We start from the raw sequence: 24,506 nt of genomic DNA on the forward strand, positions 1-24,506 counted from the left end.
GACGACGTCCCAGGTTCACCAACCGCTAGTTCACCTTCGGTAGTTTTTGGAGGCCCGCTTTCCGCGTTAACCTCATCTTTTTTATAGATTCGAATTTTAATGGATTCGAAACCATAGTTTATGAAGCCTCGTTTAGGGCTAGAGGAGCCAAGGATTTTTTATTGAGTACCACAATGGCGCTCCTATAAAGACCCTTCACTTCCTCTAGCTTGGCTATTTTCCAGTTATGCGTCGGAAGGGACGGGTTACACACTTTGACCATCTCGAGAATGTCCTCGATACCAGCAGGTTCAATCGGTATCCAGATGCGGGCTCTAGGTCTGCTAGGAATGTCTTCCACAGCGACAACCTCGAGCTTCGCACCTGGCCAAACTTCACCTAACCGGCTGACAGCAAGCTTGTAAAGGTCACAAGATCTCTGGCCGCCACAAACCATAAGTTTGACATGGCCTTGATGCCAACCCCCATCGCTTATGGAAGGAAGTGGTCCTGGAAGCTCTCTCAAAATGCTCAAAAATCCACCCGAGAGCTTAACCTTGACCAACTGCCAACGATCAGCCGATATTGTGCCATCATCATCGCTCCTGCCAATGACCGCAACCACGACTTTGCCCTTCGCGACGTCACTGAAACTGGCTTGTTTCTTGATGGCATTGAAGGGGGTGCTGGTGTTGTGCACCCGAGGAAGTTTTGGTGTCGGCACGGCCCCCTTAAGAGACCTTTCTCTCTTGGACGTAGAGTCCTTATTGGATCTTTTTGAAGCAAGTATGCTTTTGGCCCATTCGACGCTAGCGGTTTGCTGCGGAGTCTTTTCAGCCCCCGATGATGCACCAGAGGCCTTCAAGATTTTCGCCGCTTGCCGCCTTTGTCTATAAAGGCCTTTAGAGAGTTTTCCATTTCTGGAAGTATTCTCACTAGTACCAGTAGGGCCATTTTTCACAACCCTGCCACTACTGAAAATAGGTATCGCTACCTTTTTATTCTCGTTGCTACCAACAGCAGAGGAGGGTCCATGGTTAGCCACTACTCTCTTCTCTGTGTTGGCCGCAAGAGATACGATAGCAGGCTTTGACACCAAGCTGCCGCCCGGTCCTGAAGTGATACCGGTCTCACATGTGTTTTTGTTTTTGTTGTTTGTTTTGTACATTTTGGTCCCAAGAGACGCGAAGAAAAAAGGTCCATCTGCACAGAGATTCGCATGTACAGATAAGGCTAGTTAATCCGGAGGTCGCCAGGTATCCGGATACTCCGTTAGAGACTGGGCTATTTTTGAATTGGGCCCCAAGCCAGGCTGATCATCGGCACGGGTCGTTTAACACCTTAGATCCAGCCCAATATTGATGAGAGGTGGTTGGGGAGGAAGAGAAAGGGTGGGGAGTCAGTTGACGTTAATTCATCATTCTGACGTGTAAGGAAAAGATTGGGATTCGGTAACAGCAATTCAGCTAGGTTACCTAGAGTGAGAAGGAGTATAGGAGATAGGATCGTTGCTAGCTTTTTCGCCATTACAAACGTGGGGGGTGGGATGGGACTTGGTGACATAAACGTAGCCTGGTATGCCCTGTTTATGTGGGAGTGGATGATGATTTTGGGAAGGTAGAGGGATAAGAACGTCCTTTAGTTTCAGGACTCATCTGGAGAAAATTCTCGAGAATCATTGACCTTACTCAGCTTCTACAACTCGACAAGTTCGACGTTAGAGGGATGAAATAATAGAAATGTTATTCAAAGCAACCTCAAAGCAGGCCCACCGTAACGCAGACGAAGCGTGAGGCCATTCCACCCGTCCCCAGAACTTCAGTTGAAACTCTTCTTCGACGAGCTAACGTTATATTGAAATCAATTTGAATTGGTTAAAATTTAGAATACATTTTATTTTCACAAATAATTTTAGAAGATCAAAACTTTTTACTCACACATTTTTTCATCAATACTAAATTTGACAGAAGGTGTTAAATAAATTTAAATGTCAAATGAAAACGTGTAAATGGTCGGTGTGAATGATTTTCATGTTTTTGAAAACTTTTTGCATAAAACCCAATTTTCGGTTTGGTGTGAAAAGGCTATTAATTCATTGAAACATGTTTTCGATTCTTCTCTAGTGGGATTTAATTGAGAAATCTGATTTCAATCCGTACCTACACGGAATATAGATGTGTGAAAACAAACCAAATATTGTTGTTGAAATTTATATCACTGCAATGCAAAACATCAATGAAATAATTGAGTTTGGTGAGCATATGTACGAAAGTTTGATGTCTTCATATAAAGTGTTTTTGGTTCTCATATTTATAATAGAGTATTTTTCATTTCGTTTTCTATGTTTTTGACGGATCTTTGTTATTGAAAATATATTTGCTTTTTCTCATTTAAAGAGATCCAGATCATACAGATTTGTGAGAATCATAAGAGGCTTTTGGGTCTAGTTACCAAACTAAATATATATACATATATATTTTTACCAAACGTGCATAATTGTGTTTTATATAACCTGTTACAATTTTTCAATAGTAAGAACTAATAATAAAAACCTAGAAATATTTCATGATCTTGTTTTTCTATGCACTAGCGAATTAAAGTAAAGCAAATTCTTAGCTATTTCTTTCTCTATAGGTTCAAATCATGGCTCAGGCACCAAAAGCTACAGGAAGCTTGGCCAGCAGATTTTTCAACAATCTGAAAAGCAAAGAATTTCGGGACTATCTTATGAGGTTTGCCTTTAGTTTAAATATTTAGTTATTTCTTGGCCAATGCTCGTTATTATCTCGTTTCAGTACACACTTTTGGGGACCAGTCGCTAACTGGGGGATACCGATTGCAGCCATTGCTGATTTCAAAAAAGATCCTAAGTTCATTAGTCCTACGATGACTGTGGGTGAGTTATGCCATGTTTTATTTACTTCAAGGCAGAATTTCTCGGCTAAGACCTAAGATCTAACGCGCCAGTCATAGCTCACATTAAAACAAATTGAATATTTGAACTTAACTTGGATGCGTTTGGAAAACAAGGGTGTGATTTTTTTGGTTCCAAGTACATTAACTTTACTTACGCCCAATTTCTTCACGTTCGTCCTAAGCGGTCCTATATATTTCTCCACGTCAATAGTACCTGGTCTAATTTATCAACCCAGTCCTAGGAATCCATCTGCAGCAATTCAAAATTGTCGAAAGTAATAAGACAAAATAGAAAGTTTTCATTTGCAGGTACGAAACAAGCTTGTAAATTATATTTGCATATTTACCAATTGATTTGCTTTTTTCTTTTATTTGTCATTTTCAAAGTATTGTCATTTTAGAGCAATTGCAAATGTTTTTTGATACACGTGCCATTTAATCAACTAAAGTCGTTATCTATTTTTCTTGATTTATATAGATAGCTTTTTCTATGCCTTATGACATCGCACTTTTTTTAAATTTATTTTAACAACGTTATAATTCTGAAGTAGTACCATTAGAACTATGTCTGTCCATGTTGTATTGCATCCGCTACTAGAAGAAGAACATATTGTGACATGGTTAATTCGTCGAATAACCCCACAAATACCGAATCAAAAATAAACTAAACAATACAATTAAAATCACTTACATTACATATTTCTAAAAAAAATATAGTCGAAAAATTGCAAAATTGAAAAATTGAAAAACTTTATTGCTTTAATTCCATTTATAACTCCCTACCCTATCGATTTTGCTGTACCGATATGAGTACTGTTTCTAAAACTTGTATTGGTCCTAACATTAGGACTCTTGAAGAATTTGACAGTAAGTGTGTTTTCAAAATGTTTAAAGACTCGATTGCCTTTTTTCTAATTTGGTCTGTTTTCTTCGCTATATGGGTATATACTTGGCCTAAATCGTCAGTAAAACTTGGTCAGTAGTTACTGTTGAAGTAGCGTGAATATTTATATTTTGTGTTGTTGACCCACATTCTAGAGAAATTGTCGTGAGGTATTTGGTTTTTCAAACATTACTTAATATATTGCACATACAGTTTGTATTACAAGTCCAAACGGCTTAACCAGAAAGCACTTTTCGTGACAAGAAATACTCTTGGAGGATTTGTCAATTCCTCGCAAGAAGCAGTTCCTGTGAACAAAAGTTTTATGTGGCAAAGACAGGGATTGAACTCAGACCGCTAACATGATGTCTCGATCTAATCTAATATATATTATGGGTAAGGGGTATTGTTTCGTATAAATCGGGATAGTACTTATTCCTGCAATGATATCCGTACGAATACAATGTTGCAAAAATTCGTCAGGCGAAACTTTATATTCTCTACAGCTTGTAGCGTAAATTTGTATGTACTTAATTGTAAAAAAAAAAACAATTTTTTTCAATATCAATCTCCTTTTCCCGGTGCGGGATACTTGATGAAATCATTTCTGTTGCGTTGATTTGGGATACTCGATGAATTTTTCTACGTTTTATTGACTTATTTATCCGGATACTTTTGTTTCTTTCTCTTATCTTGCAAGATATTTGACTTGTTAATTCAACGCTTCTAGTCAGTGTTATGAGTCTGCCCGTCATTTGGCGCGGTAGTAAAATTATGGGGCCAATCTTTTTTCACACTCGTACTGTGGCGAGAGTCCTAAAAGATATAAACATACAGTCCCTGGCCAAGTTATTAGACGCACGTTAGATTGTATGCAAAATCTTAATATCCACCTATTTTAATCAGGTTTTCGAATATTGCACTGCATTTAAATTATTTTGTATGCAGAATATAAACTACTTCCTAGAAATAAAGCAACAGATTTAAAGATTTTTTTTTTAAATTATTATATTCAGTTTTTTGTTGTTGTTATTTTTGTAATTTTTTTTCAATATTTTGTTGAACCTCTTATTGCTTTAATAAGATCCTCAATTATTCGCGGCATACTGTCAATGCATGATTTGACTGTTTCCTGCATTTGTGGGTGGTGATTCCACACGTGAATTATTCTTAATAATAAGTGACCGCTTCTTTAGCTACTTACCTCTTTATCAGCTCCCACACGTTCTCAATTGGGCTCATTCCAGGCTGCTTCCCGGCCAGTCCAACAGAGATGTTTTCTTCTCTCAAATAAGTTTTTATGGACCAAGCTTTGTGGCATCGAGCTCCATCTTGTATACAAATTTAGCCATACATCCATTCTTGAACGTTGAAACTATTGCAAATAATCTAATAATTATAAAAATTCTGCAGTGCGTCTAATAATATGGCCATGGACTGTACGTAAATCTGCTGGTCCGGATGGTATCCACTGCGTAAGCTTTTTCATTTGTCCTACTCCTCAGGTATCGTTCCGAGCGCATGGCAGCCATCCTCAAAAATGCAAATCTTCATCACCCTCTTATTACCGACCGAAAGCACTTATGTTCCTTCTTTTCATGTTCATGGAAACGCTTGTTAATTATCAGCTCAAATCCAAATTCAGTGGAAATTACTTGTGACCTTGACTCGACTTGAAAAGCCATCAGCTTTCTAGAACTTAGCAAGTCTTTATCCTATGTCCTTCCTATGTTGAAAATTCTCCAAAAACAATGTAATTGTATATTAGATCAGGTTATATTGCCATAAACGTGGAAAACCGCGAATATTATTACTATGCCAAAGCCAATAACACCGCTGACAGATACCGCAGACTTTGTTATCATGCTTGGGGAATTTCGAATCCAACAAAACGGCATACGGCATTCCACCAGGATACCTACTACTGCTGACCCTTTTTATTATAGTCTATAATTTTTTTATACAATTTAAAACGCTGAATTCTATTTTATGTGCAGATGACCTAAGGCTTTAAACACTTTATGATTGCATTAATTAACCTTAGAATATTATTTACAATTTAACTAACAAGCTAGCAGGGTCAATAATATAAATTATTTTATATCAGAAAATTGTTTTATCCATCCACAAATTCTTATACGAACAATAAAATCTATTATTTTATCGAAGATCGACTAAGGAGTGGCTTTATACTCCTAATGCTAAAACACAGAGCTTAACAACAGCAAACCATCATATCATATTGCTGTAACACATGGATTGAGAGCTTTCACAATAACTCCAGTAAAAAACCTTTTAAAGGAACGTAGCCTCCGATTGATTGAACGAAGGATGTGTGAGTTATATACATAACGCTATAATAAATGACTTGAAAAAAAAATCCTACAACCAAAAAATCACCTTAGCTCCCATACACGACAGACGTAGCTCTAAAAGCTGCCACGAACATTGGTGTAACACCATGGATTGAAACACGCGTTTTTGTCATAGCTCAGTTTATTCTAGACTGACTTTTTACATAAGGTACATATTGACTTACTCTTAACTATTATGTAGGGTTATCATCAAGAACATACAGTACTGTGCAAAACATTTGCAACTATCACCGCCATTTCATTGTTCCAATGAAATTATTTTTATTGCTTTAGACTTTTGCATGTGTCACCTTACTGTTCATAATCTTAAAGCACTGATCCACAGGCAAATTCTACAAAACACTGCTTTTAAAAAAACAATAATGATTTCAGCTGTGCAAAACATTTGCAACTACTGGCCGTTTCTCTTTTCCTCTCATTTTGATAACGGTTAATTTGATTTATTTTGAGGTTAATAAGTTTATACGTGTAGCTTTATTTGTTTAGTTAGTTTTTGCCGGGACTTTGATGATAACACGGTTTTGTTTAAAATAAATTCTTTTTAAATTGAAAAAAAAAAAAACAGATTTTGTTTTAAAAATGGCGGGAAATAAATATTCATCGGATGTAAAATCCAGAATTTTGAGTGATTTAAAAAAAATACCATCCCAAAAAGAAATTTCAAAGAAATATTCCATTCACAAATCAACTATTTGTAGAATTATCAAAAGTGGAAAAGTCTTATGCCATCATAGAGGAGAAAGGTCGCGAAGCACTCCATCAAAAGATGATTGTTAAATAACAAATTTATTCCGAAGAAACCCTACGGCATCATTCAGGGAAGCAAAAATTGAACTTAGGTAACCAATTGACCCATCAACCATCAGACGCCACGCACTGCAGGCCATTGCATTTTGCGGGGTTTTCAGATGACAAAAGAGCCATTTGTTTGAAAAAAAATGTGAAACCTCGTTTGGCTTTTGCAAAAACTCATTTCAATTGAAGTCTCCAAAAATGGGAAACGGTCTAGTTTTCTGACGAATCAAAATTCAATATCCACGGATCGGATGAAAAACAACATGTCAGAAGGCGAAGAGGTGAGAGAATCAATCAAAAATACACTAAACGGACGGTCAAACATGGAGGTGGTTCAATTTTGGTCTTGGGCTGCTTCTCTGGCCAAGGAATCGGGAAAATTCGACAATTGTAGGGCATAATAGAGTCTGAAGATTATGTAGACATCTTTGTAACACCATGCTGCCTTATACCCATTGGGAAATGGACGTTCCAACACGGCAATGATCCCAAACATAAGTCGAAGTTGGCCGCAAAGTGGATAACAGTAAAAAAGATTGAGATCCCCAAACTTAATTCTAATAGAGCACCTGTAGGGAATTGTAAAGAGAAGAATTGGGAGCAACATTTTTAAGCAAAAAAGTGACATATTCGCTGAAATTCAGAGGCAGTGGAATAAAATTCCAAAAACGGTTATTAATAACTATATAGCTTCGATGCCCACAAGATATACAGCCGTTATAAAAAATTAAGGGTACGCAGTTAAATATTAACATTTTCTTGCCCTGAAGTAAGTCTAAGTTGCAAATGTTTTGCACATCAATTTTACCAACTATTAATGTATTTAGTGATTAATTTTTTGTTCCAGTGAAGAGTGTTAATTTTTTTTTTAATGAAAAATGGAGATTCTAGTTGCAAATGTTTTGCACAGTGCTGTAAAAAACATAAGATTGAACTTACATATGTGTATACTATATTTATTCATATTTCAGTTATATAGTATAAGTTCTAAATAAGTTATTAAATATAACATTTTAAACAATTTTTAAATAATAATATAATTCAATTGATTTTTTAAAATAAGTTTTACATTACAAATTTTCTTTTCTAATAATAATAATCTTGGTGCCCTACGAGTAAAACCAAAATGCAATACTTTTTTATTTGTTCTTCTTTTAATGTTTGGAAATTTGATTCTAAATCTTCGTTCAATTTACTTTCTAATAAATCTTAATCCGACTTTGCTTTAGAGGTTTTTAATGCCTTAACATTAGCTTTACTAATAAATATTTCGTTTCTTCATTGGAATATATTTACTTTTATTTTATGCTTAAGTTGGTAATTTAGTTTTGTACCATTGTAATTTAAATTAATTAAACGCAAACTTTTAGTTAACTGCTTTTCTAATTGCTTAGATTATGTAATTCAAATCGAAATGCTTTCTGTAAGATAAAAAGTTTGGATTAACTACTTTCATTATCTAAGATCACTTTCAGTATGCTAGCTAAAACCAAATTATACCTCATTCAGTGTTTGCCAATTTTTCTCATTAACATTCATTTGACAAAAGGTAAATTATCACTTTCTACCCTTTCTATTTGCATACACACACAATTATTTCTGTTTTGATTTGTGCGTGGGATAAATATCTAACATCCTTAAAAAAGGCTGTTCAGGACATACACAAAAAAAAACAAAAGAAATTCTTACGGCGAAAGCTGAACCACATACATAGGAATTCAACAGTTTTAACACTGTACCGTTTATGAAGCAGCTCAAATAACTCATCTAGCAATATAAATGGAAACTCCAAGAAATGCATTTTGTTTCAAATCATTAGCTCAGTTTGTATAACCACCTACATGACCAAATTAAAGTAAACTAACTTTAGTGTACATGAACCTACATACGTGGTATTTATAGAGTTAGGAGTAGGACATAAATTAAGCTTTAAATTAAAAATAAATTTTACTGAAATCCCAATCAGAAGGTTCCAATTTCTTCTTTCAATTTGCAAAAAATTTTCAATTAAATTATTTTCAAGACAACCACAATTCAAAACCCAATCAATAATGTTAAGAAAATTCGATGATTAAACAAGAAGTAGTCAATCAACAGTTACAACGACTTTGGAATCTATGATCCATCTTATTAAAATATTTTGAATTCAGAGGAATTGATTTCTGGACATTTGTTAATCGTATTAATTTTGCTTTATTTTTACACTTCAGAATTTCAGAAAGTAGTAAGCTTATAGCAAGCGTCAAACTAAGATCAGAGGCTCATCAAAAGTGCATGTGTTAGTTGTTAGTAAAAAATAATACAAATATAGCCTAACACACGCACAAAATACAAAACAAAATTAGCATTTAACTATTATAGTACAAAAAATAAAATGAGAACGTTTACGATAGTGGGGCACTGGTTCTAAACAATGATTTTAATCCCACCCGTTCCGCCCCGGTAATTCAAATGTACACAAGAAAGCAAATAAGGTGCATCAATTTCATCATTAATGAGTTGATGAAAAAATACTAAGTCATTATTAACACGCCTTTGATGGAGAGATTGCATTTGAAGAAGTTGAATACGATGTTCATAGGGAGGCAGATCATAGGGATCTTCCCAAGGAAGACCTTTTAGGGCAAAGCGAATGAAATTATGTTGAATTGATTCAATACGTTTTCTATGAATTTCGTAATAGAGAGTCCATACCTGCGAAGCATATTCAAGATGAGGACGAACATGGTAATTATACAAAGAAAGGGTAACATAGGGATCATTGAACTCCTTTGCCCAGCGTTTTATAAAACCAAGCATAGAACTTGCCTTATTAACAATACAATTAATGTGATTTGTAAACTCTAAGTTGGAACAGAAATGTACACCTAAATCTTTAAATGTGGAGACACGACAGAGTTTTTGCTGTGATATACAGTAGTCAAATACGTTACTGATTAGTTTTTTAGTGAAAGTTATAGTCTGGCATTTTAAAGGGTTGAGTAAAAGGCTATTTTTACCACACCAAAATTTGAAACTATCAATGTCGGCTTGTAAAAAAAAACGATCATGGTTGGACTTTATTATTTTGAAAATCTTCATATCGTCAGCAAAAATGAGAAGTTCACTTGAGCGTAGAAATGACGATACATCGTTAATAGACAGGATGAACAGAAAAGGGCCAAGATGGCTTCCCTGGGGAACACCAGATTGAGCAACAAAAGGTTCAGAATGACAATTTCTAAATTTTACCTCGTAGGATCTGTTTTCAAGGTACGACTTAATCCAAGCAAAGAAAAATGGTGGAAAACCAAGAGCCTTAAGTTTAAATAAAATAATTCCGTGGCTAAGTTGGTCAAAAGCTTTAGAAAAGTCAGTGTATACACAGTCAATTTCATAACCTTGTTCTAAAGCGTTTGAACATATGTTTGAGAAAGTAAGGAGGTTAGTAACGGTTGATCTTTTTTTCACAAAACCATGTTGCTGTTCGCAAATGATATTTTTAATAAAATATGCTACGCTTTCACAAACAACATGTTCAAATACATTAGGAATGCAAGAAAGCTTTGCAATGGGCCTGTAGTTGCTTATATCCGACTTGTTACCTTTCTTGAAAATTGGTGTTAGAAATGACTTCTGCCATATACTGGGAAATTTGCCTGTTTTTAGAGAAAGTTTGAATAAAAAAGTAAGGGGTTCAACTAAAGCATTACAACACTTTTTTAGTACTATCGGGGAAATACCGTAAGGACCGGCTGAGCAGTCATCATTCAACGCAGATAAAAGATCAAGGACCGTGCTCTGTAGCACAGGTATGTGACTACAGCTAGTTTGCGAAAAAATGTGAAGATTATGAAAATATACTTCATCAACTTCTTTAGGGCTATTAACAAATGACTCACGGAAATTCGTTGCAAAAGCGTTACAGATATCAAAAGATCTTGTAAGTGAAGTTAACTGGAAAGCCATCTGATTTTTTCTTTGAGTTTACAAAATTCCAAAATTTTTAGGATTCTCTTTCAAAGAGGTGCACATATCAGTAACATAACAAGCATATAAAAATTAGAAAGAGATTTAAATTGGTTAAAGAGTTCAACATAAAAAGAGAAGTTGACTGGAGACAGAGTTTTGAGATACGTTTTCCATGCCTTATTTTTTTTGTTACGCAGTAAACGCAATTCTTTCGTGTACCAAGGATGGCTAAAGATTGCATTTTTTGATTTCTTTATCGGTACATTTTTTTCAGAACAATAATTAAGGATCTTATAAAAAATTGAAACTACTTCGTCAATGTAAGAAGATCCTAGTGTATCAGCAATTCCAGAAATGGTTAAATCTTCTGACAACTGCTGGAAATTGGCTCTTCTGAAATCAAAATTATATAAGCAATCAAAAGTATTACTGATTACTTAAGTCAAAAAAAAAAATGTCCAAAGGGGGGTGATATTTGTCAATATTAGTAATTCCTGATCTAGATTCTAGAACAAGAGTACTAATAGCGTCAGAAGAAAAGAATAAATCGAGAATTCGATTTTTTGAGTTTTTAATACAGCTTGTTTGCTGTAAGTCAGTAAGAAGGATTTTATCGAGAAGAGATAGTTCCATTTGTGAATAAGAAGGAGAGGCTTAAAGGCAGGATTCATCTTCGGATAGAATCCAGTCAATGTGTGGTAAATTAAAATCACCTAGAAGTAAGATATTGGTGTCAGAGCTGGAAAAATTTATATGATAGTCTAATGCCAAGGAGAGATTGAGGGATAAACAGACTCCAAACTTTTTGTAAACGTTTAAAATGAACAAAGTCTTAGCCCGTACAACTATTGTTTTTACAGAAGAAGATGAAGAGAAATATGTATTTTTTACCGCTATGAGAACACCTTCACCTAAATCCTTTGCATTACCAACATGACGATCCTTTCTGTAAACTTCGAACTTTTGACTAAAAAGTTCTGTGTCGGAAAAGCTTGAATTAAGCCACGTTTATGTCAAAACGAATACGTCGTGTGGAAATGATTGGGAGTTAAGAAAAATGTCAGTACTCTTGCTACGAAGTCCCCTTACGTTTTGGTAGAAGAGCGCAAGCCTGTTAAGTTTTTTGATTTGTTTTTCAAAGAAACACCCTGTTTTTGACTTTGAGTAAATTCTTTGACTAAAGGCTCTGCTCGCCATATATTTGGGTTGCAAATAGAATCAAAGTAAGTGGGATTCGTTATTAATTTAAAAGAGGTTGACTTTACAAGGTTTAAACATATCTTTTACTGTGTGTTATTGGCGTAGATATAAACGCATATCGTGTTAATTGATCTACTGTCAAATTTAAATACTTTTATTTTGGGATCTGCTACCTCCTATTGGATCTAATAGTACTGATGCTAGACCTAACTTCGAGCAGAGAGCCTTGAAGTTACCAAATTTTGTTTTATTTTGTATACATGTTTTTACAAATTATTTGTACAGTGACCGCCACGACTATTCGGACACAGAAAAGAACAATTTTAATGGTGCAATTTATCTATTTACATGTATGGAGGGTGTAGAAATTCACCTCACCTCTGATTAATTAAACGGAAACCCTAAAGTTTATTATTTATTAATACAATCTTGTTAATAAACAAAACAATGTAGACTAAAAACTAAAACAACTCTAATATTCCGTCTCCCACACAAAATCGGACAATTGCTACTGATTCAGTGTAGAGTGCTCAGTAACAGTACTTTTCCCGTCAAATTATTCAGTTTTTTTTTTTTTTAAGTTTTCCGCTAAACCTTAAAATAGAGCCGCAAGGTAAACAGACGTCTGTTGAAATATGAAAATTGGTTATAACGCATGGTCAGGATAGAAAATCAGTTAGAAAAATAGCCAAAACTGTCCAACGGAGCCATTCAACAGTTCAAGAGATAATTTCACGTTTCAAAAATGAAGGTAGGATCCTTAATGTGTAACATGATGGTATGGGGATGTATGTCGAGTTCTGGTATTGGAAATTTACAGTTTTTGAAAGGTAAAATGTATCAAAAGGGCTACATCATTTCATCTTCTACCAGGACAACAACCCCAAGCATACATCTTACACAGCAAGGTCGTGGTTGTTGTATAATTGTCCCAAAAAAAATACTCCCCTGAAGTGTATTGAAAATTGGTCTTGAGGCGGTAATGAAATCAAAAGGATACGCCACAAAATACTAAATTCAATGAGTCCGATTATTTGTGAGACATGAAATTATGGAGTTGTTTTAGGTTTTAGTTTCCTTGTTTTGAATAGTAATTTAAAATGTTATTTTTGTTTATTTATAGAAATTGCACTGCGAAATTTTTTCTTTTTTATGTCCGATTAGTCGTGGGGGTCACTGGATATGTTTCTGCATATTTTTTAAATTAAATATTTCGTAATTTTTAATAATAATTTTATGCGAATTAAGTCATTTTTGTATTAATCAGATAACACAGTGCTTTGTTAACCATACCATACTTTCTCTCTATTATAAAAAGTTTTGTACGGAATTTAATTTTTATACAATGATTTGTTATTCTCGATTAAAGTTTTCGATGGCTCCCATTTTTCTGTCAAATTGTTTTTAAGGAGTTCCTTAGCAGTTAGTAGGGCATTTACCGTTTCTACCTTAAGTGAATTTCTTTTTTTATCTTTTATAAGGCTTATATCTGAAAATTTTCTTTCTGCTGTTGCACTATTATTGGGGCATTATATTTTTTAAATTTTGGTTTTTGTTGTAAACCAAATACAAATTTCTTTTCCGTTTTATTTTGAGGAGTAGTTTTCGTCCGTGGGTAGAGTAGCAGTTGACTCTGAAAATAGTAAAATACTACTATAGTAGCAAAAACGACAGCAGTGGATGTGAGTATTAAATGTTACACAATTTTTCCGCATAGCCCTCTTTGCGCTAGTGTTTTGTCCGTTAAAAGTGGAACCATCGTGAAGTTGGCTCCTAGCAGTCCATGTATAGTATGTCAATGCTGTAGTATGTCAATGATTGCCAGCTTAAATTGACGTTTTTTTTTGCCTCCGTGTAAATTTATATTGGTTTATTTGGATCGAATATCGCTAAAACGGGTGTTGTACATACAAATTTATTTACTTTTTCTAAACTGTATTTGTATTCATCTGACCATACAAATTTATCATCTAATCTGAGATAAATCGAGGCTTTGTTTTTGTGTATTCGCATCGGATTCATATTTACTAGAGTGTGTATTATTATTAGATATCTGTATTACAAAGTTGTCGTAAACTAGACATACGATTTTCGATCCTTGTTATTTCTTAATTAAACGCGATCTTACTGATGCTAGACCTAACTGCGATCACGGATCGCATGTTTCTACAAATTCACCCCTATTGTAGCTTGTAGCAGGCGTTTTATTTGTATGACAATTGTCGTTCACTCAAGTCGGCATTGTGAATGTCGTTATGATAGCGTTTTACTTCGCGTTACGCTACTTGACATCTGGCGTTTTGTGGAATCTAAATTTTTGATCGGCAAATGTCACTCTCATCAATATTGCAGTTGTCGTTTTATCAATGAATGTTTGTATGGAGAAAAGCAAATGAAGAATTCTCTCATAAACATACGTGAGCAACTGTGATACATGGCAGTGGGTCGGTCACGGTATGGGGATGTTATGTCGAGTTCGAGTACATTTTCTTAGAGAAATTGAACTGCGAAATTTTTTTCTTTTTATGTCTGATTAGTTGTGGGGTTCACTGGAAATGTTTGTGCATATTTTTTAAATTAAATGTTTCGTAATTTTTAATAATCATTTTCTGACACGATTATAGCCTTGCGAATTAAGTCATTTTTGTATTAATCAGATAACACTTTCTCTCTATTATAAAAAGCTTTGTACATAATTTAATTTTTATCACACGTTTATTTTTTTGACCATCCAATTTATTTTTTAATTGTTTTTTTTTTTCTTCGGATATTACTGGATTTCACTTAAGACTGCTGAATTGTCTTTTCCCGGATTGTAAAGAATTTCTAATACAAATTGTGAAATTTTATCCTTGTGTGTGTCCTTGCAGTTTTTTATATTGAAATTTCGTGGTTCATGATCGGTGAACATTTTGAATCTTTGGCCCATTAATACATATGGGTGATTATACAAAAGTTGGGTAACTTTTGAGGATATTTTGTTTACAAAATCCAACTTTTACAAATTCGGGTGTACATATGTATATGATAGCTAATCTTTTTCACAAGTATTATATTGAAATTGTATACAAATTAGTAAAAATCTCTAAGGATTTATTGATGATAACTTAAAATCATTTAGTAGCAATTAAAAATAATGAATAATATGTAATACTATAAGAAAATACTATATCAGCTTTCAAAACTGACTTTCGACATTTAACGTAACGTTATTCAACTATCTTTTACAATTTTCACATAGTTTTACCAAATATTACTAAGTAATCAACAAACAATATGAACAAAATCCGAAAGTATTCATCTTAAAAGTACTAATGATCATTAAACGAGAGATTTGACGTTGAGTCGGCGATATTTCTCAAATTTAAATAACACACAACGGACTGACGAATAAAACTGAACACAAAATTTCTTATTTTTTTAAATAAAGTGGAGAACACTGCATTATAAAACTATATTAATCATATCAATGATAATTTTTACTAGACAACTACTTAATTGTTGGTTTTCAGGGTTGTGACATGCCAAAGGACTGACGTTTTAAGTACTATTTGTGTTTTTTTAATAACTTGTATTCAAAATAAATAACTGCAATTGAGTGACCAAATAAAGGTCTTTCCATTGTTTAAAAATAAATTGTAATCTCAATAAAATATAATAAGACTTTGTATAATCACCCATATTTAGTATATAATATTGCCACCGTAATTTGACTTCTTTTTTTGCCTCCATGTAAATTTATATTGGTTATTTGGATGGAATATCGCTAAAAACTTACCATCTATTCTGTCATAATACGAGACTTTGTTTTTGTGCATTCGCATCGGATTCATATTTACTCGAGTGTGTATTATTATTAGATATACCCATATGTAGGACCAAGTTGTCGTAAACTAGACATACGATTTTCGATCGTTGTTAATTCTAATTAATGCGATCTTACTTGTTTCGAGAGTTTTTTTCCCAAATGCACTTAACAAAATGTTTCTCAATAATACCAAGGTTTATTCATAGAATACGTTTTGTGTAAAGCCTAGTACATACTTGTGAACCATCTCGTGAACCCATACAAATTTCAGTTTTTGGTTCACTCGTGAACTTGCTTGTGAAGCTGAGTGGAGAACAAAGTGGAGAGTTTTCGTTCACGGGCAATTCACGTGCAAAATGTACGGGAACTGTTGGTGAAGCTTTGACATTTGGTTTGTTCATGTTCACAACGTGTACTCACAAGTGTGTACCAGTGAGCAATGTCAAAAGTTCACTTTCTCCACTGGCGAACGTTCACTTCACGAGGAAGTATGTACTAGGCTTAAAGATGAGAACGAGTGTAGAGCAGATTCTTTGAGAAACCACTTAAGATTTGTCCATTCAAAAGAACTCAACTTCCTGACTTGAAATATGGGCATGGTCGCATTATCCCGACAGGCGCGGTTAAAATTTGATTTAAACAAATCTTTAGATAACAGATAAATAAAATATATCATCTCTTAGATACCAGATTATATATACGAGTATATTATGTACTTAAAATAATCGTTTTACTTTATTGGGATTTTGTGGAAACCACTTATGTGATATGTTAAAAGAAAGCTATTAACTTCAATAAAATTAAACCAAACTATAGAATATCGCGTATGTTATCAGTTCTATTGTAGAGGTAATTTTTTGAAATACTCGTATATGAAAGTTAAAAAAAGTTGTGGTCCTAAAAATTAAATTGTAACTGACTGACTTTTCAATTAAACTAACTGTTACCACATTAACTAAGATTATCAGCAACTTCAATAACAACTGGTATCCTTTCAAACCAAAAATAAACCCTCAGGTCTGAGGGTTTTATCTAAGATTTAGAAATTATGAGAAAAACTTCGTTAGTTTTAAAATGGATCTCTTCTACAAAAACGGTATATCTAGTGGTTAATGTCTGTTTGGGTATACTAAAGTTTGTAACAACGATAGATATTATTATGCTTCAAGGATGTTTCGTCAGAGAACAACTAAATTTAATAACTTTTTACTTGAACTGTTATTGCTGCAAGACAATACCGCCCAACACTTAATAAATCTTAAAATATACAATGCCACCTCAAAAGCTATTATGTTGTACTTTGTTTAAAAATCCCATGGCCATTTTTCCTTGCCTGAACTCGACCTTCTCGGTTAAGTCTTTTGGTGTACCATACACCAATTACTCTGTTTGCAGGGTCTTCGTTTTTTTCTTACAATTCGGCGCAATTTATAATTTGCAGTATTGCGGTACAAATTAAGCTAAAAACAATATTTTTTACTATTTTTTTATTTGTCCATTTATTATAAGAAACTCCTTTTTGGTTGGTTTTAAATAGTTTAATAGATAACCTTTATGTTCGCATAGTTAATTTTTCACATTTCGTAGATTATAGTAGGTACATGTATTATTTATTAAAATCTCTTCCTCCTGGCAATCGTGATTAACGTTAAAAGTGCAAACGTTTCGGGGTCTTACTGCTTCAGACAAGAATTTAGTTTACTAATTATTAAACATTATAAAAGACTCAGCTATAAAATAATACTCAAACGATTTGACCAAATTGAATTCACAAAGTTCCTCTTCTAACAGAAGAGAATAACTCGAAAAAAAAAACATTGAAATAATTTTTAAGCAATATTTGTTTTTCACTTTAAGCTATATAATGCGATTACAAACAATGATTTAAACTTGCTCTGTCACAAATAATAATAATAATCAATATGATACAAAAATAAACTGATTTTTTAACTTTATTTTTTGTGTTCTTACAGCCCTGACACTCTACTCGGCGATTTTCATGAGATTCGCCTGGAAGGTGCAACCAAGAAACATGTTGCTGTTTGCATGTCATGCCACAAATTTTAGTGCTCAGAATGTCCAAGGCGTCAGATGCATCAAATATACACTTTCGAAAAAATTATCTGACCAATAAACATGTTAAACTTTCTAAATATGTTTGAATAAAATGTTCTTGTTAAATCAATGATTATTACATTGAACGCTTGTTTGTACATCTTACCTAAAATTAAACAAAAAAAAAATGTATATACTTTTTTCTTGAGCTTTGAATAAAAATATCTTTCTTTAATGAACTTGAACACTTGAAAAAGAACGTGTTTTTCTCGGATAAGTTATGGCTCCATATTGTGATAGAATGCAAATACAATATATGTTTTGCATATAAAATAAAATATTAATGTAAATTAATAAATTCTGTGCTCATAATTAAGCAAATAAAGTCTGCTTATAACTTTGGACTTTTGGACTGCCTTTGAGTCTCCGGATACTGAAAATTCAGAATAGAAACTTTATTAGGAATCCATCGATAAGAAAGCCTTGGCGTATTTAACCTTGTATGTAAAACGAGCTAATCTACAAAAGCAGCTTTTACTATTTTGACTAACCATAGCGAGTGACATGAGAGAAAGGTGAATCTATTCAAGAAATTTGTTAGTTTAAAATACGGGTATCACAGGTTTCAAAAACTTTGGTATTTCGAATTAGAATATAGAATGAAACAAAAGAAGGAAGGAAGCAAGAACGCTTTATGGGTTAAGAACATTTTAGCTCTTTTGATTCCTTGCATTATTAAGTTTCAATTCAAATTTAAAAAATTTGTAAGGGGGAGTCAAAAGAAGTTCTAATTCAATTCTAATGTTTTACTCAATAATAGTTTATACATCTTTTAATTCCTTGTGGCAACTTTTAAGAACTTTCTTTGTTAATTTTTAACTTATTTTAAAAAATCTTGAGGACTAGCCCAAAGAAGTTCCGGTTTCTACATATTTATATAGAACATTTAAATGAACAAAATTGATAAAATTCAAATATGCATTCTAATGTAGAATTTAGTGCGATGGTTTTGCAGATATTTATCAGAAGACGCTGCCCCACTTGAAGTTTGGAAAACAAAATTTACCTTCATATATGTTTTTACCCGAATGAATTTACATAGCTACATATTTTGTATGTGAGAAAAACCAAAAATTTGTAAATTTTTTCTTTTATATGTATTCTGCCGGTTATTTTTAAGAAGTTAATTCGAAATTTCTCCCGTTACAGGATGGTTTAAAAAAAAAAACAATTATGGTAAATAAGAGATTATTTTGTTAACAACCAAATATTAAATTTGGGTACAAGAGATTTAGCTGATAGAACTTTTGACAAATTTTTGATTGAGTCAAGAATATGCGAAAATAAATCGGGTTATTAAATTAGATGCCGTGAATATATCAAGGTTGTTTTGTAAAGTGCATACATTTTTCTTCGGAAAAACGGTACAAATTATAAATTAATTGTTCTTGATTGAGTGTTAATAAAAACGGGCAAGAACAAAGGTTTGACAGTGGAGCAAATGGCAAGAATAATTGTTTATTGCTCTAAGGGTAGTTCAAGCCTTGCTATAGCCCAAACAAAATCATTGTGTCAGCAATTATTTAAAAAACTATCGCCTTACTCGAAAAATTATTGAGGAAACACTTCATTTGCCATTACACTTCGTGAAACGCGAAGTATTCTTGGTATCCGATAAGTATGAATATTTCAGTGCATAAATATGTCCCAGTGTCATTTTAGAGCAGGAACTGATCCTCTCTGACTGACTCTGCCCAGTATTAGTCTGTTGTCTGTCCCTAGACATGGGAAATTTGCAAATCTTCTCGAAGGACTCACAGTGTCTAAATATCAAATTAATAAAACAGCGTCGAGACGAGAACGAAACTGCACAAATAAAAAATCGTGAAATTCAGCTTTATCGGCAGCTTAAACTAGGGAGGAAGCTAATGTTACGGTCAGCTCATCCACTGTTGATGCATGATACACCATGGTAAATACTTAAAGCGCCTTAAGCTCAAGAAAAAAAAACACTTAATGATTTTAGGAAGAAGCAACGCTTGTGTTTCGTGAAAGATCGCACGAGCTGGGACGTGCAAAATTGAATTACCGCAAATAATTGACGAAGGTTATTTTTACCTACTAAAAAATTTAACCTAGATGGGCCAGAAAGTTATAATTATAAAATGGGGAGAGTACGATAACTTTGGCGCCGAGATATAATAACGGTTTTTGGTAGAGGGGCTTAATACAAGCATTTTTACTATGGGAGGGGGGGGTCTATCTCCCCCCGTTTAGGCGGTAGGGGCAATTTAAAAAAACATGTACTTTAAATGGAAAAAAAATAATTAAAAAATAACGGTAATACTTACAATTAAGTATTATACCTTTTTTTAAAGCCAACACTTGTGTCTAGTAGCTTGTTTTTAAATCAAGTCAAAACTATGCATAGTTTGCGAAAAACACTGTTTTAAACTCAAAATTTGGTCAAAAAAAAGTTAAAAATATGGTTTAGAGTGTAATATTTCGAAACTTTTAGATTATCTACAATAATTTTTTTTAGAATACATTGCCCTTATTTATTTTTTAACGAAAACTGAAAACTAGATGTTTCTATGTCTTCTAGTTTTTGAGAAAATTGAAAATTACCAAAACAAAATATTTCAATTAAATTACTTTTTTTATATCCAGTTTATTTAGATGCATATGAAATTTTGCATGCACTCACCGAACCTTTCACCCTCTCCACCTTGCACCCACCCTAACTCGCACCCACCCCAAATTCTATAGTGAGCCCAAGCAGGGGGGTTGCAGGCGGGCAGCATGCCCCCCCTTAGGCATCTTACTGTTTGCATTAGAAATTTCGTATATACCTACTTTGAAAAATATACTATAAATATAAATACTTTGAAACTTTGAATGCACCTCATCTTGCACTCACCGAACCTTGCTCCCTCCTCACTTTGCACGCACTCCAACTTGCACCCACCCCAAATTACGGATCCCACTGTTGCATACAACCAAACTTGCACCTACCATTGTTACTATCAAAATAAGATTTTTGAAGCAAAAAAAAAGAATTAAATTAAAATAGTAGTTGTGGTTATTTTCAATTTTCTCAAAAACTAAAAGACATAAAATCATCTAGTTTTCAGTTTTCGATCAAAAATAAATAAGGGCAATGTATTCTAAAAAAAAAATTGTAGATAATCTAAAAGTTTTGAAATATTACACTCTAAACCATATTTTTAACTTTTTTTTTTACCAAATTTTGAGTTTAAAACAGTGTTTTTCGCAAACTATGCATAGTTTTGACTTGATTTAAAAACAAGCTACTAGACACAAGTGTTGGCTTTAAAAAAAGGTATAATACTTAATTGTAAGTATTACCGTTATTTTTTAATTATTTTTTTTTTCCATTTAAAGTACATGTTTTTTTAAATTGCCCCTACCGCCTAAACGGGGGGAGATAGACCCCCCCCCTCCCATAGTAAAAAATGCTTGTATTAAGCCCCTCTACCAAAAACCGTTATTATATCTCGGCGCCAAAGTTATCGTACTTGTGCCTATAAAATTATTAATAATAATAAAATTAAAAAAGAGAAGCGGTTTTTAAAACGTCATCATAGCAGAGAAGGAGGCGTATTACTCTGGGACTCAATTTCATTTAGTGGCGCTATAGCATGGGTAGTCCAAGATACCAATTAAGTGGGAAAACCTACAAAGCCTTGCTTCAATGCCTGCTTCTAACCTTATAACCGGCAGTTTGTTTTTTTTTTTTGTTTTTTTTTTGCAAAATATATCTGAAACACAAGTTCCTATTACATGTAGGTACATATGAATGTACCTCTTTTTGTAAGAATTCTGTATTAATTTTTGGATGAACATAAGTGCAGCACAGTCTTCTCCCTTCAGAACTTTTCCTTGGACAATACCAAGAGAGGCAGTGGATCTTTCGGTTAATGGACAACAAAGTCCTTGCCACCATCACGAAGATCATCTAAAACAATTAAGACTTGTCAGTTAGATCACGCTATTATACCAGGTAGGTCGTGCTTACATTTCAATTTTTTAAAATCCCGGTTCTAGGTTATTTGAGGTTTTTCTTTTAGAGTTTAGACATTAGAATATAACGTATTCAAATTTAAGAATAATTTATTTTTAACAAAAACTAAACAAAACAGAAGCTGATGTAGACCAAAAACACTATAAAAAAAGATGACGGGTTTTTCAATAAGGGTGAAGAGATGTTGGAATGGAATAAAACAAGCTGTGTGTGAGCTTCGTAAAAGGCGCATGTATGCAATTAATGGCTGAATCACAAACACGCTTCAGCTTCGGATTGGTCTGCTTCGATGGTGCTTTGAATGACATTTCTATTATTTCATCCCTCCAAAGAGCAAATATTTTGTGTGTTGACATTTTTTTACAGCAGTTGAGCTGTCAGACAAAGCAAATGTTCAGATAATTGACTTAGAGCTTCCGTTTAGAGTCACATTACGTTCCTTTCCTTACGATTGTCAAACGAAAAGTTGAATAGCTGAACTCGTAAACGTCAGGTGAAGCCGAAGCTGAGGTGTGTTTGTGATTCAGCCATAAGTGTGAAATATGACATCAGTTAAATGCCCCCCTCGGCTTCTTACGGTGCCACGGATCTGAGTGGTCCTGTTTTCAATGACTCTTCCGCATAGATTCCGCTGAACTTGAGCGACAGCCTGTGTTATTACCTGCGACTTCAAGAAACTTCACAGGAAAAAGTCTAGCAGGGTCAAATCGCATGACCTTGGTGACCATTTTACATCACCTCTGCGAGAGATAACCTTACACTTAAATCGTTCCTACAAAATATAAATCGTGGCGTTTACTGTGTGGCACGTAGAGCCGTCCTGCTGGAACCCCATGTCGTCGAGGTCCATATGATTCAATTTGGGCTATAAAAAATTAGTTTTCATTGTAAAGTAGCGCTCGCTGTTGACAGTGACCGCCTTCTAACGTCGTTTTCGAAAAGTACGGACCAATTACGCCACAGGCCCAATATCCACACCAAACGATAACTTTTTGAGGATGCATTATCACCTGGTGAACTTATCGTGGGTTGGTGTCGTCCAATATATTGCAATTTTGTTTGTTAACACAACCAATCATCCAAAAATTTGACAGATGTTACCGAAATAAAATGGCCACCTCGATCACCGATATCTTGTCGTGCTAATTCAAAAAATCCTTTATAAATACTCAGTCAGACATTCCATATGACAACGAGAATCCTATCTGTCATTCTGGTTTACCTATAAGCAGAAATGTCGAATAACACGCACCCGTCTACAGCTAATATCAATATACTGCACACGTTTACAGGTAATATCAATTTTCCCCGAATTAATAGATTGATGACAGTGTTCAAGTACTTAAATAAAATAAATTGGGTGGCGCAACAGTCCGTTGAGAACTAGGGACAAGTGACTTAAAACTCTCAACCATTCCTATGTGCGAGTACTGTTGTCAGGGATTGAGGGGACCTACAGCTTTAAGCCGAATCCGAACGGCAAATTTAAGAAAGCACTTTTCATGACAAGAATTACTCTTGGAGAATTTGTCAATTTCTCGCAAGAGACAGTACCCGTGAAAAAAAACTTTAGATAGCTTGGTCAGGGATCGAACCCAAGAACTTAAGTTCAAGTACTTATCTCACCTTAATTGGAAAAGTTGTGTGAAACAATAAATTTATAATGGAAAATGTATTAAATCAGATTCAGAATGTGGGCATTATACATTAAATTGGAAGGGTTGAAATTTGTTGTTTCATTCAGTGTGATTTTTTCTTAAAATATATTACTATAAGTTTTCTATCAAAACCTAAAAGTTATATTTATTATGACTTGTGTTTTAAATAGTAACGTAGTGTGGTCTGTTTTTGAAAGTAAGAGAAGAGACAGGATAACTTATATGAATCTTTGGCGATACTTAAATGCAACTTTTCTTTTTTTCAATATTTGATTGAAACAGCAGGACTATCGCCTGTCATCAGATAATCCAATAGGGATCAACAATCCAACATCCAGTCCATGATCCGGTGATCGCAATTTGGATTTTTGAGCGAACATCTGCTTAAAGTAGTATTTACATGAGCGCGACCAACGAACGACGAATGAATTACAAAATGTGAGTTTATATACGTTTGAAGACATATTTCTACACTAATTCTTAACAAAACAATAGCAACATAGTTTCTATTTGATTTATGATACATACTTTTACTTATCAATATAATATATAAATAAATTTAAGAAAACAAATTTATTCGTCGCGAAAAAAATTATAGTTGATACGAACTGTCAAATTTAATTCGCTTTCCACATTATCCACACTCGCAACGAATAAAATAATCGCACGTACATAACCTAAAAAAATCATTCTTGTTTGGGTTTCAGTGGTGAATAGAGGTGACAATTGCCAAAGCCAAACTTCATTAAAAACTCTCATGTGAAAGAAATGTCAAAATCGACGAATATTCGTTAATTCGTTGGTCGTTGGTCGTTGGTCGTGCTCATGTAAATAGTGCTTA

The 24,506-nt window shown here is 33.8% G+C and overlaps 1 protein-coding gene and 1 long non-coding RNA gene across 3 annotated transcripts; one reads left to right on the top strand and one right to left on the bottom strand.

The window, feature by feature from the left end:
• Positions 1-2,291: 2,291 nt before the first annotated feature.
• Positions 2,292-18,108, top strand: LOC129938777 (mitochondrial pyruvate carrier 1). 2 transcript variants are annotated; one of them, XM_056046519.1, is made up of 4 exons: positions 2,292-2,510; positions 2,596-2,711; positions 2,775-2,875; positions 17,881-18,108. In XM_056046519.1, the coding sequence occupies exons 2-4, from the start codon at positions 2,623-2,625 to the stop codon at positions 18,039-18,041; spliced, it is 351 nt and encodes a 116-aa protein (XP_055902494.1). In that variant the 5' UTR covers positions 2,292-2,510; positions 2,596-2,622; the 3' UTR covers positions 18,042-18,108. The 2 variants fall into 2 exon arrangements, with proteins under 2 accessions (XP_055902494.1, XP_055902493.1); XM_056046518.1 differs by having other exon boundaries at positions 2,293-2,510; positions 2,614-2,711.
• Positions 18,109-21,706: 3,598 nt separating this feature from the next.
• LOC129941987 (uncharacterized) lies at positions 21,707-22,138 on the bottom strand. The gene is made up of 2 exons (XR_008780957.1): positions 22,002-22,138; positions 21,707-21,941 (listed from the first exon to the last, which is right to left on the bottom strand). It is a non-coding gene; the product is annotated as an uncharacterized LOC129941987 (long non-coding RNA).
• Between the last annotated feature and the right edge of the window lie 2,368 nt (positions 22,139-24,506).

Source organism: Eupeodes corollae, chromosome 1, assembly GCF_945859685.1.
Source record: "Eupeodes corollae chromosome 1, idEupCoro1.1, whole genome shotgun sequence".
Taxonomy (NCBI): Eukaryota; Metazoa; Arthropoda; class Insecta; order Diptera; family Syrphidae; genus Eupeodes; species Eupeodes corollae.